Here is an 11,679-nt window from a genome sequence, read left to right as displayed (position 1 = left end):
GTGGGACTGGGAGGCAGGAGGGGGTGTCTGGGCTCCCCTGCTGGTGCCCTTCTCCCTCCTTATCCGCCGGGGCCATTGCTCTTTGTGGATGTCGCCACCAGGGGGCAGCCGAGGAAAGGCCGTCAGGGGCCTCTGATGCTTTCCAAGGGCTTGTTTTGAGTAAAATGCTGTTAATTGACACTGACACTTAGAGAAGTGCCGAGAGGTGCTCCGCTGGGAGTCACTGGTAACATCACAGCAGTAACGCTCACAGCCATCACCTCATCGCGACGGCCATGGGGTGGAGGCCACCCGTTCCGGCTGAGCCTCGGCGTCCCTCCTAGAAACTGTGAGCCTCACAGACGGACGGACACTCCCGGTGGGAAGACAGGGCGGGGCCAGCTGACCTGGCCAGACAACCTTCCATTTATACGCTCCCGGCGGGTAGTAAGCAGGCACAGTGGTTGCCTGAGGGGCACCGAGGGCAGACTGGGGTTAGTGTCCCACGAAAAGGAAAAATTCTGTCCCCCCCAAGGCAATCCCTGTGCATGAACACCCGGTTCTTTTCAGAGCGGGACTCACGATGCCGGTCACATCGGACACAATCCTTGGAGGGCAGGTCGCTTGCCCTTTGACCCCAGCCCTCCCCTCTTAAACGAGGTCGTCCACTGGACCCGTCACCTCCCCCTGGGGAGCCCTGGCTGCCCCAGCTACGGGGGGTCACTCCTAACGCCCGGGTTCCCGTGCCATCAGCACACGACACAATCCCTGCAGCACATGAAGTATAACCTTATACCAACTGGGCTTTTACAAACGGTGCCTTGGGCGTATGAATAATGTAATTTACTTTACGGATAGATTTGTCAAAACACCAGAAATTATTTTAGAAGGAGGTTCAAAGAGAGACTTGGCCATCTCTCATTTCTAAATTCACAGAAGCACCCTCAGCAACGACCTCTGCAATCTGAAAGTAACAACCCTTTTTATTTAGTAAAATTAGGCCTCTGATTCAGAATCAACCAACCATTTCAACATAAGAAGGACCAACAAGAAAATATTAAACTCCAATCCCCAGATGTCAATTCTGGCAGAAACGGAAGTGCAACTTTTTCTAAAAGTGTCCTTTCCCAGAAATATTCCTGAGGCCATCTAAGCCAAGAATATCTTTAAGATTCTGAAAATATAATCTCACATTTATAGCAGTGTCTGGCACATGTTAAGTTCCCAAGCAATACTGGCTGAACATTGAACAAAACAGTTATAAAAATTGGGGAGCTTGTGCGCTGGCCAGTGTGGCTCAGTTGGTTGGAGCATCATCCCATACACCCGTGGTCGGCAAACTGTGGCTCGTGAGCCACATGCGGCTCTTTGGCCCCTTGAGTGTGGCTCTTCCTAAGCCTTAGGAGGACCCTAATTAAGTTAATAACCATGTACCTACCTATATAGTTTCAGTTTAAAAAATTTGGCTCTCAAAAGAAATTTCAATCGTTGTCCTGTTGATATTTGGCTCTGTTGACTAATGAGTTTGCCGACCACTGCCATATACCAACAGGTGGTGGGCTCAATTCCCAGTTAGGGAACATACCCAGGTTGTGGGTTCGATCCCCAGTCGGGGTATGTGCAAGAGGCAACCAATTGATATTTCTCTATGACATCGATGTCCCCCCACCCCCCCGACCCTCTCAAACCAATTAAAAAAAAAATTACCAAGAACAGAGCAGGCGCTGGGAGAGATCATCAGCATCACCCCACCCAGCCTCCTACATTCAGATGAGGGACGAGCGGTCCCAGAGGCCGGTTCACTTGTCCAAACCACACAGCCCGCTACCGCAGAGCCGGGTCTGGAACCAGGATTCCTGACCTCAGACCCACTTTGCCCAAAGCCCCTTTCTTTTCTCAGGTCCGGATGCACTTGGACTTCTCAGGTGGTGGAGGCCTCGGACCAGCCTGAAGGCTCCCATAGCTCTTCACCACGTGCACCTGCAGGCTTCGTCAAGGCAGGCCTCACCGCGGGGGGAATCGCAGCGCCGCTTACTGCAAAGAAACCGGCTTGACTTTCCCCTAGAAAACTACCTTTAAGGTCACGTCACTGCACCCGGAAGTGTTTTGTTAAAAACAAGTTAATTAGCGAGGGAACAGTTCCCATACAAGAGCCCTAGTCACAATGCCTCACGTTGGATGGGTCTCCCCACCCTTAGCGCGAGGCCTGCGGTACCTGGCAGTTCTATTTCTTTACGAATCAAGTGGCTGGTTTACCAGCTGCTGGCGAATGAAGTCCCAACAGCACTGCCACTGTGAGAGATGGGGGTGCGGACCTGCCGGTGACCACACTGGGCCCCTCCTTGGCTGGCGGAAGCAGTGAGGCGGGGAGAAGGCAGCACCTCAGTGAGGGCCTGGGCAGGGCCAGCGACCTGTCGCCTCCGTCCACCTGCGTCCAGGCAGCCTTCTCTGACGACCGCGGAGCCGCCGGAGTTTCTCTGAACAGGAGGCGGCAGACTGTGTCCCTGACCTCAGGCACCAACGCCCACGTTTTAAACACAGTCAGCGGTGATGTCAGCCTGGTTCCGGGTGAGCCCAGAGCGAAGAACAGGGACGCCCTGACCACAGGTGAACGGTGCCCGGAAGCGAGGGGTGTAAAGGCACCCAGAGGTGACCGGCCGCTTAGGTAACGCTGCTGCCGAGAGCTGGCCCCGGCCCCTGCCCCGTGCGCCCGACATTACCTGCCTCGGCTGGTTGACTCTCGCTCCCGACGACAGCAACAGCCGAGTGACATCCAAGTAGCCGCCCTGGGCAGCCAGGAAGAGGGCAGTGGCTCCATCCTGAGGGCCAGCAACGGAAAGTGCAGAGGTCACCTTCCACATTTACTTGAAAGGAAATGACCTTTGAAATACATGCATTGAATACATTTTCCCATTGCCACCCCCCTTTTTCACATGCATGGTCAGCGTTTTATTCTTTGAAGAATGATTCTGAAAGATCACACTGAGCCAGACTGACAGGTAAAGGTCAGAACAGACAGTCTCAGGAGGGGGAGCATAACGTCTACGACGACCCCCCGAGGTCCCGATCCCAGAGCTGACACATCGAGCCGAGTAGCGTCCAGGTTTCCCCGACTCACAGCCCCGACTTCTTGTCTGCACGGACTTTCACTGGCTGCTCTCTGCTTTTGTTCATGATCTGAGACCACCCCCTTTTTATTTTATTGTATTTTAAAATATATTTTTATTTCAGAGAGGCAGGGAGAGGGAGATAGAAACATCAATGATGACAGAGAATCATGGATCTGCTGCCTCCTGCACGCCCCCCACTGGGGATCGAGCCCACAACCCGGGCAGGAGCCCCAACGAGGAATCAAACTGTGACCTCCTGGTTCATAGGACGCTCAACCCCTGAGCCGCGCGGCCAGGCGGTTTCATTCCCTTTATCCCGAGTGGAAAACCCGCGCACATCCTGGTGGGAAACACCCGCTCACCCAGCTCACTGCCTCCGTCCCGCCAGGGACACCAGCCACAGGTTAAAACGCACAGCACCCTTCCCGCGAGTCCAGCCGCGCGGCGGTGCCAGGAGTGAACCGTGCCGACGCAGGGAGGGTGTTCCAATGGAAAAGTCCACACCTACACGCTCATTACACGTCTAGGAGAGGACATGGTGCCCGGGCACGAGGGCGAGGTGGCTAGTGGTGGGATGGCCAAAGTGTGGTCCTAGATCACGGGATACGGATCCTTCCACTCCCCACGACCATGCTCAGCCACTGCCTCTCCCCGCATTTTATTTTTTCCTACAAAACTGAAATCATGTTTGCCATAAACCCTGTGGAACCACAGTGACAATCACTGAAGAGAGCCTGGGAGATGTGCTGACTGCCGATCAGCCACCAACAGGCCAGCACGGCAGGGGCTGCCTTTCAAAGGGCCGGGTCTCCCTCCACCAGCCTCACCTCTTTTCCAAATAACCTCAGTTCTTTTTTAAAAAAAAATATATTTTCCTGACTGCAGAGAAGGGAGAGGGAGAGGGAGAGAGAAGCATCAATGGTGACAGAGAATCACTGATCGGCTGCCTCCTGCACGCCCAATACTGGGGATCGAGCCCGAAATCCGGGCATGTGTCCCGACCAGAAATCCAACCATGACCTTGAACCATGACCTCCTGGTTCATAGGTCAACGCTCAACTACTGAGCCGCACCAGCAGGGACAAATAACCTGTTTTCTCCTTTTTTGTGCTCTTCTTCCCGAATAAACCCACAACAGAATGTGTTTTGGTTCCGGCAAGTCCATAGGCTGGGCTTGTCGTTACCAATGAGTACGTATCACACGATTGTTGAAGATCCTAACTGCACAGGTACATGAGCTGCTACACGTGTGAGAGATTTAAAAGGGCAAGACGAAGACGGGTAAACAAAGTTATGTGGTTTCTACTCAGAACAAGGCCATCTGGTAAACGATGCATTTTGCTCCTTGCTGTCTCAGATAAAAGGCCGATTGTCCATGAAACTATTCTTGGAACTGCCACTCTGGCCTCCAAGTTCAGGCTGTGAGGGCAGGTGTGATGAGGGTGCGCGAGGTCCGGAAACACTCACATAGAGCTGGTCGTGGACGTTGGCACCATGCTTCAGGAGGGTGTCCACCACCTGCCTGTGCCCGTACTGGCTGGCAGCGAGCAGGGCAGTGCCCCCGTCCTGCGGGCACACAAAGCACACACTTTAGAACTTTGGAGAAGAACTCTCCATAGACAATACCAAACTCACCTTTCCTCTTTGGCCCCTTCCCGTGCTCTTTTTTATTCTCTTTGGTTAGTCCTCACCCAGGGATATTTTCCCATGGATTTTTAGAGAGCGTGGAAGGGAGGGAGAGACAGAGAGACACATCGATTGGTTGCCTCCTGCACACACCCCGACCAGGGCTGGGGAACCTGCAATCCAGGTACGTGCCCTTGACGGGAATCGAACCCTGGACCCCTTCAGTACGCGGGCCGACGCTCCACCCACTGAACCAAACTGGCCAGGGCCCCTTCCCACTCTCCTGTGACCGTGACAGGGTCCATCTCAAGGACGTCCTCATGCTGGACTCTCGGAAGACCTGCCTGCGATCTGTGGCAGTTGTCTGACCGAGTCCTTGCGATTAATTCAGAAATGCCCCGGGCCTACTAGACTCACGGACGTGATCACTCTGTCAGCTACTAGATGTCCGGTCACTACGTCAGACACCTGAGGCTATCACCACATTATCTGCCCACTGGGATCAAAAACAAAAGCAGACAGACATTTCCCAGGTCCAAGGAGACCCATCGACCCGCCTCTCCACAAAGGGAGGAGGACAGAACGCCGGCAGCAGTCAGTCTGTCGTGGAAGAAACTGGCCAGAGACCCTCTTGACAGAGACGACGCCTCCTTCATTTCCGCAGCTCAGTTAGAACTGGCTTTTATGCCGACCATGTCGCACTCCTGACTCCCCGCGTCTGTGGTCGGCAGAAGCCCTGAATGGGTTTTCTGAGGTGCTGAGGCGAACGGGTTCCCTTTTCCCGTCTAGGGCTGTGGTCTGCTTGGCTCTGTGAATTGCTATGTGGGCATGTGAGCTTAATTATACATAATGAACAACATGCCATCTGCTTCTAACATGCAGATCACAACCATGACAGAGTGTGGTTCCTAACTGGGGCACAGAGTGTTTTTCCCAAATGCCCACCTTCGGGGCCTCATCCTCAGATTCTAGGCTAAGGCCCAGAAATTGGCCTTTGTCCAGTCGTGTAAGGGGACTGTGGTGAGCAGGTGGTGGGTGAGCCTCACATGGAGAAGCTGCTGCAAGAGCTGGGTTCCCAGGGGACGCATGTGGCTGCGTGAGGCTTCAGCCAGGGCCGGGCTGAGGGAAGGGGCGGGGGGTGGGGGGAGGCTGGGTAGGAGGGCTGGGTGGGGAGGGCTTGGTGGGGGAGGGCTGGGTGGGGAGGGTTGGGTGGGGGGGCTGAGTGGGGGGGGCTGGGTGAGGATCAGAAAACTGCTTAATAGCAGCCCTGAGCACCCATGTTTCCCAGTTTTGCTCTGTCCATTTTCTCAGCTCTTTGCCGCAGGAATTTAGAGAACGGATGAGACAGGGTGGCTGACCTAGAAGAGCTGATACCATTTATTTTTTAAAAACACATTTTGGGGCAAATAAGTTTAGTAACGATGAGAACAACTGTTGACACAGTCAGTCTTCATGCCCGGATCCTATTAAAACTCAAAGCCCCCGACATCTCTCCTTCCCGGGGGGAGCTGGTGGACACCCCAGCTGACGGCGTGGAGACCCGGGAACGCCCCCCGGGGCCCAGGTTCCCCGGACCCTGGGCAGCACGAACCGGCCCCTGCACAAGGCTTTAGGCCGGCACCAACTTGCCGACCAGGAAGACCAAGGCAGCCCCATGGCCACTCAGGGCCGTTCTGACGTGGTTCAACCAGCTGAGGTTTGGGCTTGTAAAACTTCGCTTTCTGCGTTTAGTTTCATTACTTTTACAGTGAAAAATAAGACAATTAACATAACAATATGCACACACACATGTTCTGTCCGCCCTATTCAGCATGTTTGGGGCCTGGACGCAGGCCGACGCCAGGTTCAGAAAAGACAGAGACCTGACACTCAGATCCCCGTGTTTTACCATCTTCATAGGGAAATGCCCAGCGGAAACTCCCTGGATATTGAAATATCAAGTCCAATGAATTAAGAAAACCTACAAGTTTCCAACTGGGGCAAATTGTCAGGAATTTCTTGTTATGACTCGACCAGAAATAAGCTGACAATTACAACAGAAAGTCCTGGCAGTTCAACTCCTCCTGCTACAAAGGACGATCCCTCACACTCGCACTGTGAACGCAAAGCTGGCGACCTGCTCTCAGCTCTCTTATCCGCGTGCCCACGGCGAACAGTAAGCGCCTTCTCCTGCCCAACCAGGTAAACTGCAATCATATATTTCATGTCACCTCAGTGCGGCATCGCAGGGGCAAACCACCTGCCGGATTCACTCGGATCGCTTCCTACTTCAGCCTCTCCCATCACTGCCCTGGGACTAACCTTGAGGCAGAAACAAACCCGTGACAACAGGGAAGGTTTCACGCACCTGCCGCTGTGCCCGTCCTGGTAACAGAGTTCGTGTCTCGGAGCAGAAAGCTCAAGTGCAAGAGAGTCCGCGATTCCTCACGAAAGCCCCCGATTGTGAGCCAGAGCAAAGCGTGCCGCGTTTTGAACTGAATCCCGAGGAGGCCCCCAAACGATTACAAGGAACCTCGCGAAACCACCTTCCCAGCTAGACAGTCCCGTAGAGAAGGACGCACAGACTCGTGTGGCAGGTGAGGAGCGTGAATGCTCGGACGGCTGAGTTCTCCAATGAGGATGAAACCAGGCCGTTTACTTACTTTGGTCCTAAATTCAGTGGAGGCTCCAAATGCAAAGAGAAATCGCACGACGTCGTCATGGCCTTGCTGGGCAGCGAAGAACAGGGCGGTGGTGCCTGACTGGGAGAGAGGCTGGTTTTAAAAGACGTGCGGCTCCCCCTGGCTGGCCACTCGCTGGTTAGAGCTCGTCCCAGTTTGCGGGCTCCATCCCAGCCAGGGCGCCCACGGGAAGCAACCGACGGATGCATAGCAAGTGGAACAGCAAGTCAGGGCTCCTCTCCCTCCCTCCCTCCCTCCCTCTCCCCCCCACCACCCCATAAATAAAAATTTAAAAAAAGACATCTGGTCACATTACATTTACTTTATAGATTTGCAAACAAAACAAAACTACATCCTTGCACATAAAACTTCTAGTCTAGGAAGGGGCCATGTTTGAACTGATTATACGCTTTGATCAGAGAAGGAAGGAGGCGAAAGGAAACTTCACTCCTGGCCCCGTGGAAAGGGTGGTGGCCTTGGTCCTACTCGCGGGAACCTGTGAAGGTGACTGATCTGGAGAAGACGCGGTTAACGATCCAATGACGAGCGTCTCCATCAGCGTGAGGCAGAGCGATGTCTAACCCAGAGAAGAGGCTCCGGCAATGGGACCCCAGAGAAGAGACTTGGAGATGGGGCCGCAAGTCAGAGACTGCCAGCAGCTGCCGGGAGCCGGGAGCTGGGAGCCGGGAGCCGGGAGAGGAGGCAAAGGATACGCTCCGGAGCCGGCAGAGGGAGCGTGGCCTGGGAACACTGTCCTTCAGAACCTGAGGGCAAACGTTCTGTCGTTTTAAGCCCCCAGTCTGTGGTCATTTGCTACCGCAGCCGAGGGGAGCGGAGATGCTGGGGATAGCATCTGGGGAGCGCCGGCCTTCGTCCACACGGGAACACGGGCAGTGGTCTGGGGAGCGCCGGCCTTCGTCCACACGGGAACACGGGCAGTGGTCTGGGGAATGCCAGCCTTCGTCCACACGGGAACACGGGCAGTGATCTGGGGAATGCCAGCCTTCGTCCACACGGGAACACGGGCAGTGGTCTGGGGAATGCCAGCCTTCGTCCACACGGGAACACGGCAGTGGTCTGGGGAACGCCAGCCTTCGTCCACACGGGAACATGGCAGTGGTCTGGGGAACGCCAGCCTTCGTCCACACGGGAACATGGCAGTGGTCTGGGGAATGCCAGCCTTCGTCCACACGGGAACACGGCAGTGATCTGGGGAGCGCCGGCCTTCGTCCACACGGGAACACGGGCAGTGGTCTGGGGAATGCCAGCCTTCGTCCACACGGGAACACGGCAGTGATCTGGGGAGCGCCGGCCTTCGTCCACACGGGAACACGGGCAGTGGTCTGGGGAATGCCAGCCTTCGTCCACACGGGAACACGGCAGTGATCTGGGGAGCGCCGGCCTTCGTCCACACGGGAACACGGGCAGTGATTTGGGGAGCGCCGGCCTTCGTCCACACGGGAACACGGGCAGTGATCTGGGGAATGCCAGCCTTCGTCCACACGGGAACATGGCAGTGATCTGGGGAATGCCAGCCTTCGTCCACACGGGAACACGGCAGTGGCCCGGTTACAACATGCATTGCCCCAGGGCAGAAAGCTCTCCGTGCCCATAATCCACGCCGACGGCTATAAGTGTCTCCCCACACAGGACGTGTTAACAAGAAACAGTCTGGTTCCAATTTTAAACTTATCCATGACAATTTGAGACACAATTTTCAGCATCCTTTCTTCACAGGTATTTCTATAAACCTACTCGAAGACTGGGACCCAAATCACTGTGCCATCTGAGCAAAATGACCCTCCCACGGATGTGGGCAGCTTTCATTTAAAGATACTCTTGCCCGGCCGGTGTGGCTCAGTGGTGAGCGTCGACCTATGAACCAGGAGGTCATGGCTCATTTCCCAGTCAGGGCACAGGCCCGGGTTGCTGGCTCGATCCCCAGTGGGGGGTGTGCAGGAGACAGCCGATTGATGATTCTCTCTCTCTCCCCCTTCCTTTCTGAAATCAATTACACAATTAAAAAAATAGTTTAAAAATCAATAAAAACATCTAAAAAAAGAATGACTCAGGTGACAGGCTGACACTGCTGGACGTCAGCTGAACACGTCTTCTCAGGCACGCGTTGCCGCCAGGCATCCAGACCTCAAACCACATCCCTCAAACACGCAAGCACGTCGCCCCCAGCTTCAGTCAGACCTCCCCTCTTCCCGTGGGATGAGATGCTGGAGTTCACACCATTTTCATAGAGATCGTTATGTTTTTAGAAGGACGTCACCAACCTGTTCTTAAAGAGGCTCACCCGCTGCCAGGGGTGGGCAAACTTTCTGACTCAGGGCCACAATGGGTTTTTAAACTGGACTGGAGGGCCGGGACAAAAGCATGGATGGAGTGTTTGTGTGAACTAATATAAATTCAAAGTAAACATCATTACATAAAAGGGTACCGTCTTTTTTTTCAATAGTTTTATTCATTTCAAACGGCTCGCGGGCCGTAGTTTGCCCACGGCTGCGCTAGACTCTCGGCCACCCCCAGCAAACCGTGTTTTCAAAGGGTTTCGCGGACTGGCTGTGTTAATGCCCAACCACTGAGCCACACGGGCCGGGCGTCATTCTCATCCACGTGCCAAACCTGACTTACCTCTCTCTGGAGGTTGATGTCCGCGCCCTGGAGCACGAGCTCCCGCACGCAGTCGATGTGGCCCGCGTAGGAGGCGACCATGAGGAGCGAGGTGCCGCACTGCGGGGAGGAGACAGTGAGCGTTAGGCCACGGCGTGCCGAGGGTCCTGGCCAGCCCCACCCGGGCACCTCCGAGCTCGCCCCGCCATGACAGCCTGTCTCGGAGCATCTCACACGGCAGGCTCGGCGGGGAAAGCCACGTGGCCATTGCCGAGGCTGGAATTTTCAGTTAAAAACGGCCTCCTTCCATCGCCGTCAGAAACGCAGTCCCCACTGAGCCATGGTTCCTGCATCTGAGAGCAGCAGCGATGCAGTGGCCTCATGTTAGGTCCTCAGCCCAACACTGCGATTCATGCGAAAATGGGTTAGAGGTCCCAGCTGGTTTTCTGGGCTGAGTCTGGACCTTCACACGGGTCAGGGCGGGAGGACAGGCACCGTGATGAGATGAGAGACTGGAAGAGTCAGGCCCTGAGTCCAAGTCGGCCTTTGTCATGAACCAATGTTAAGGGGCAGGAGCCTGCGATTGCGGGTTTCACCGCATCTTTAACATGCACATGCGTGGGACGGGCACCGAGGCCTCTCACACGCGTGGGACGGGCACCGAGGTCTCTCACACGCGTGGGACGAGCACCGAGGTCTCTCACACGCGTGGGACGGGCACCGAGGTCTCTCACATGCGTGGGACGGGAACCGAGGTCTCTCCCGGCTTCCAGATTCAGGCCTGGAGGTGCCTCTGACACAGACGCCTCCCATCCCATTAGACTTTTGCAGTTTAATTCCATGTTGCTTCCAACGGCTTGAAATTGTGACCTGAACCACCACCTGGGGCCTGGCCAGGAACAGAGGGTCCATTCCAACTGGGACAATGGGAGGAAGTTTCACAAAGACCAACTGTGAGGCTGTGCCCTGGGGGGGGTGTCAGGCGGGGGGGGGGGGCGGCACTGAGGAGCAGCCTGGCACCGGGAGCGGGCAGTGCGGTCCACGCCAGCCCAGGCCAGAAGGCACGAGGCCCAGGGGGCTCCCAGCTGCCGCCGCCAGACAGAGCAGTGAGGGGGGAGCGCTGGGCTCCCCCACATCCCTGTCCTCCCCACCTCGGACGCCTGCCAAAGCTCCCAGCGGCCAAACCCAACGGGAAGCGGTCCCCTAGGGCCGCACACAGCTCAGAGGCTGGGCACCGGGAGGCTGGAGAGCACGGGCGAACCCCAGATCCCTGCACGGATGCCCCCAGGGGGACGGAGCCCGCACGGCGTCTCCCTGGAGCTGGGGCTGACCCCCACGCCCAGATGTGCCCAGATGTGTGCCATCACAGCGGAAACGGCACATCCTGTTTTCAGGAAAACAATACGGCTCCTTTGAGAAACATTTTTATTTAGATCCTAAAATCAAAACATCTCTCTCCCTCATTTAGGTCCGACTTGCCCCAGATGTGAAGTCCCTCTGGGGAGGGAGGGGCGGCCTCGCCTGGGATGCCCGCCAGTGCCAGTGTCTATTCTTAGTTCCCTTAATTGCCAATTAGCGTGTTGGCGTTTGCAAAGGTAACAGAGAACACCCCCAGGCCCATGGCAGCCCCTCTGCTCTCCATCGGCTCGCCCTCCCTGGGAGCAGCCGGTTTGAATTCTGACACT

At 55.7% G+C, this 11,679-nt stretch overlaps 1 protein-coding gene across 2 annotated transcripts in view; it reads right to left on the bottom strand.

Moving 5' to 3' along the window:
- The window catches only part of ANKRD29 (ankyrin repeat domain 29), a 29,675-nt gene that overhangs the window by 9,006 nt on the left and 8,990 nt on the right, over nt 1–11,679 (bottom strand). Inside the window, exons 3-6 of one of the 2 annotated variants that reach the window (XM_081096435.1) lie at nt 10,016–10,114; nt 7,358–7,456; nt 4,557–4,655; nt 2,700–2,798 (exon numbers count right to left, since the gene is read on the bottom strand). In XM_081096435.1, coding sequence (XP_080952561.1) covers nt 2,700–2,798; nt 4,557–4,655; nt 7,358–7,456; nt 10,016–10,114 — 396 coding nt within the window. The remainder of the gene's footprint in view (nt 1–2,699; nt 2,799–4,556; nt 4,656–7,357; nt 7,457–10,015; nt 10,115–11,679) is intronic. The other variant, XM_081096436.1, reaches the window with a different exon arrangement.

The sequence above is a fragment of the Myotis nattereri genome (genome assembly GCF_964212035.1).
Source record: "Myotis nattereri genome assembly, chromosome: 8".
Lineage (NCBI taxonomy): Eukaryota > Metazoa > Chordata > Mammalia > Chiroptera > Vespertilionidae > Myotis > Myotis nattereri.
Note: the sequence above shows the minus strand (reverse complement) of the source record. Positions and strands in the feature narration are given on the sequence as shown.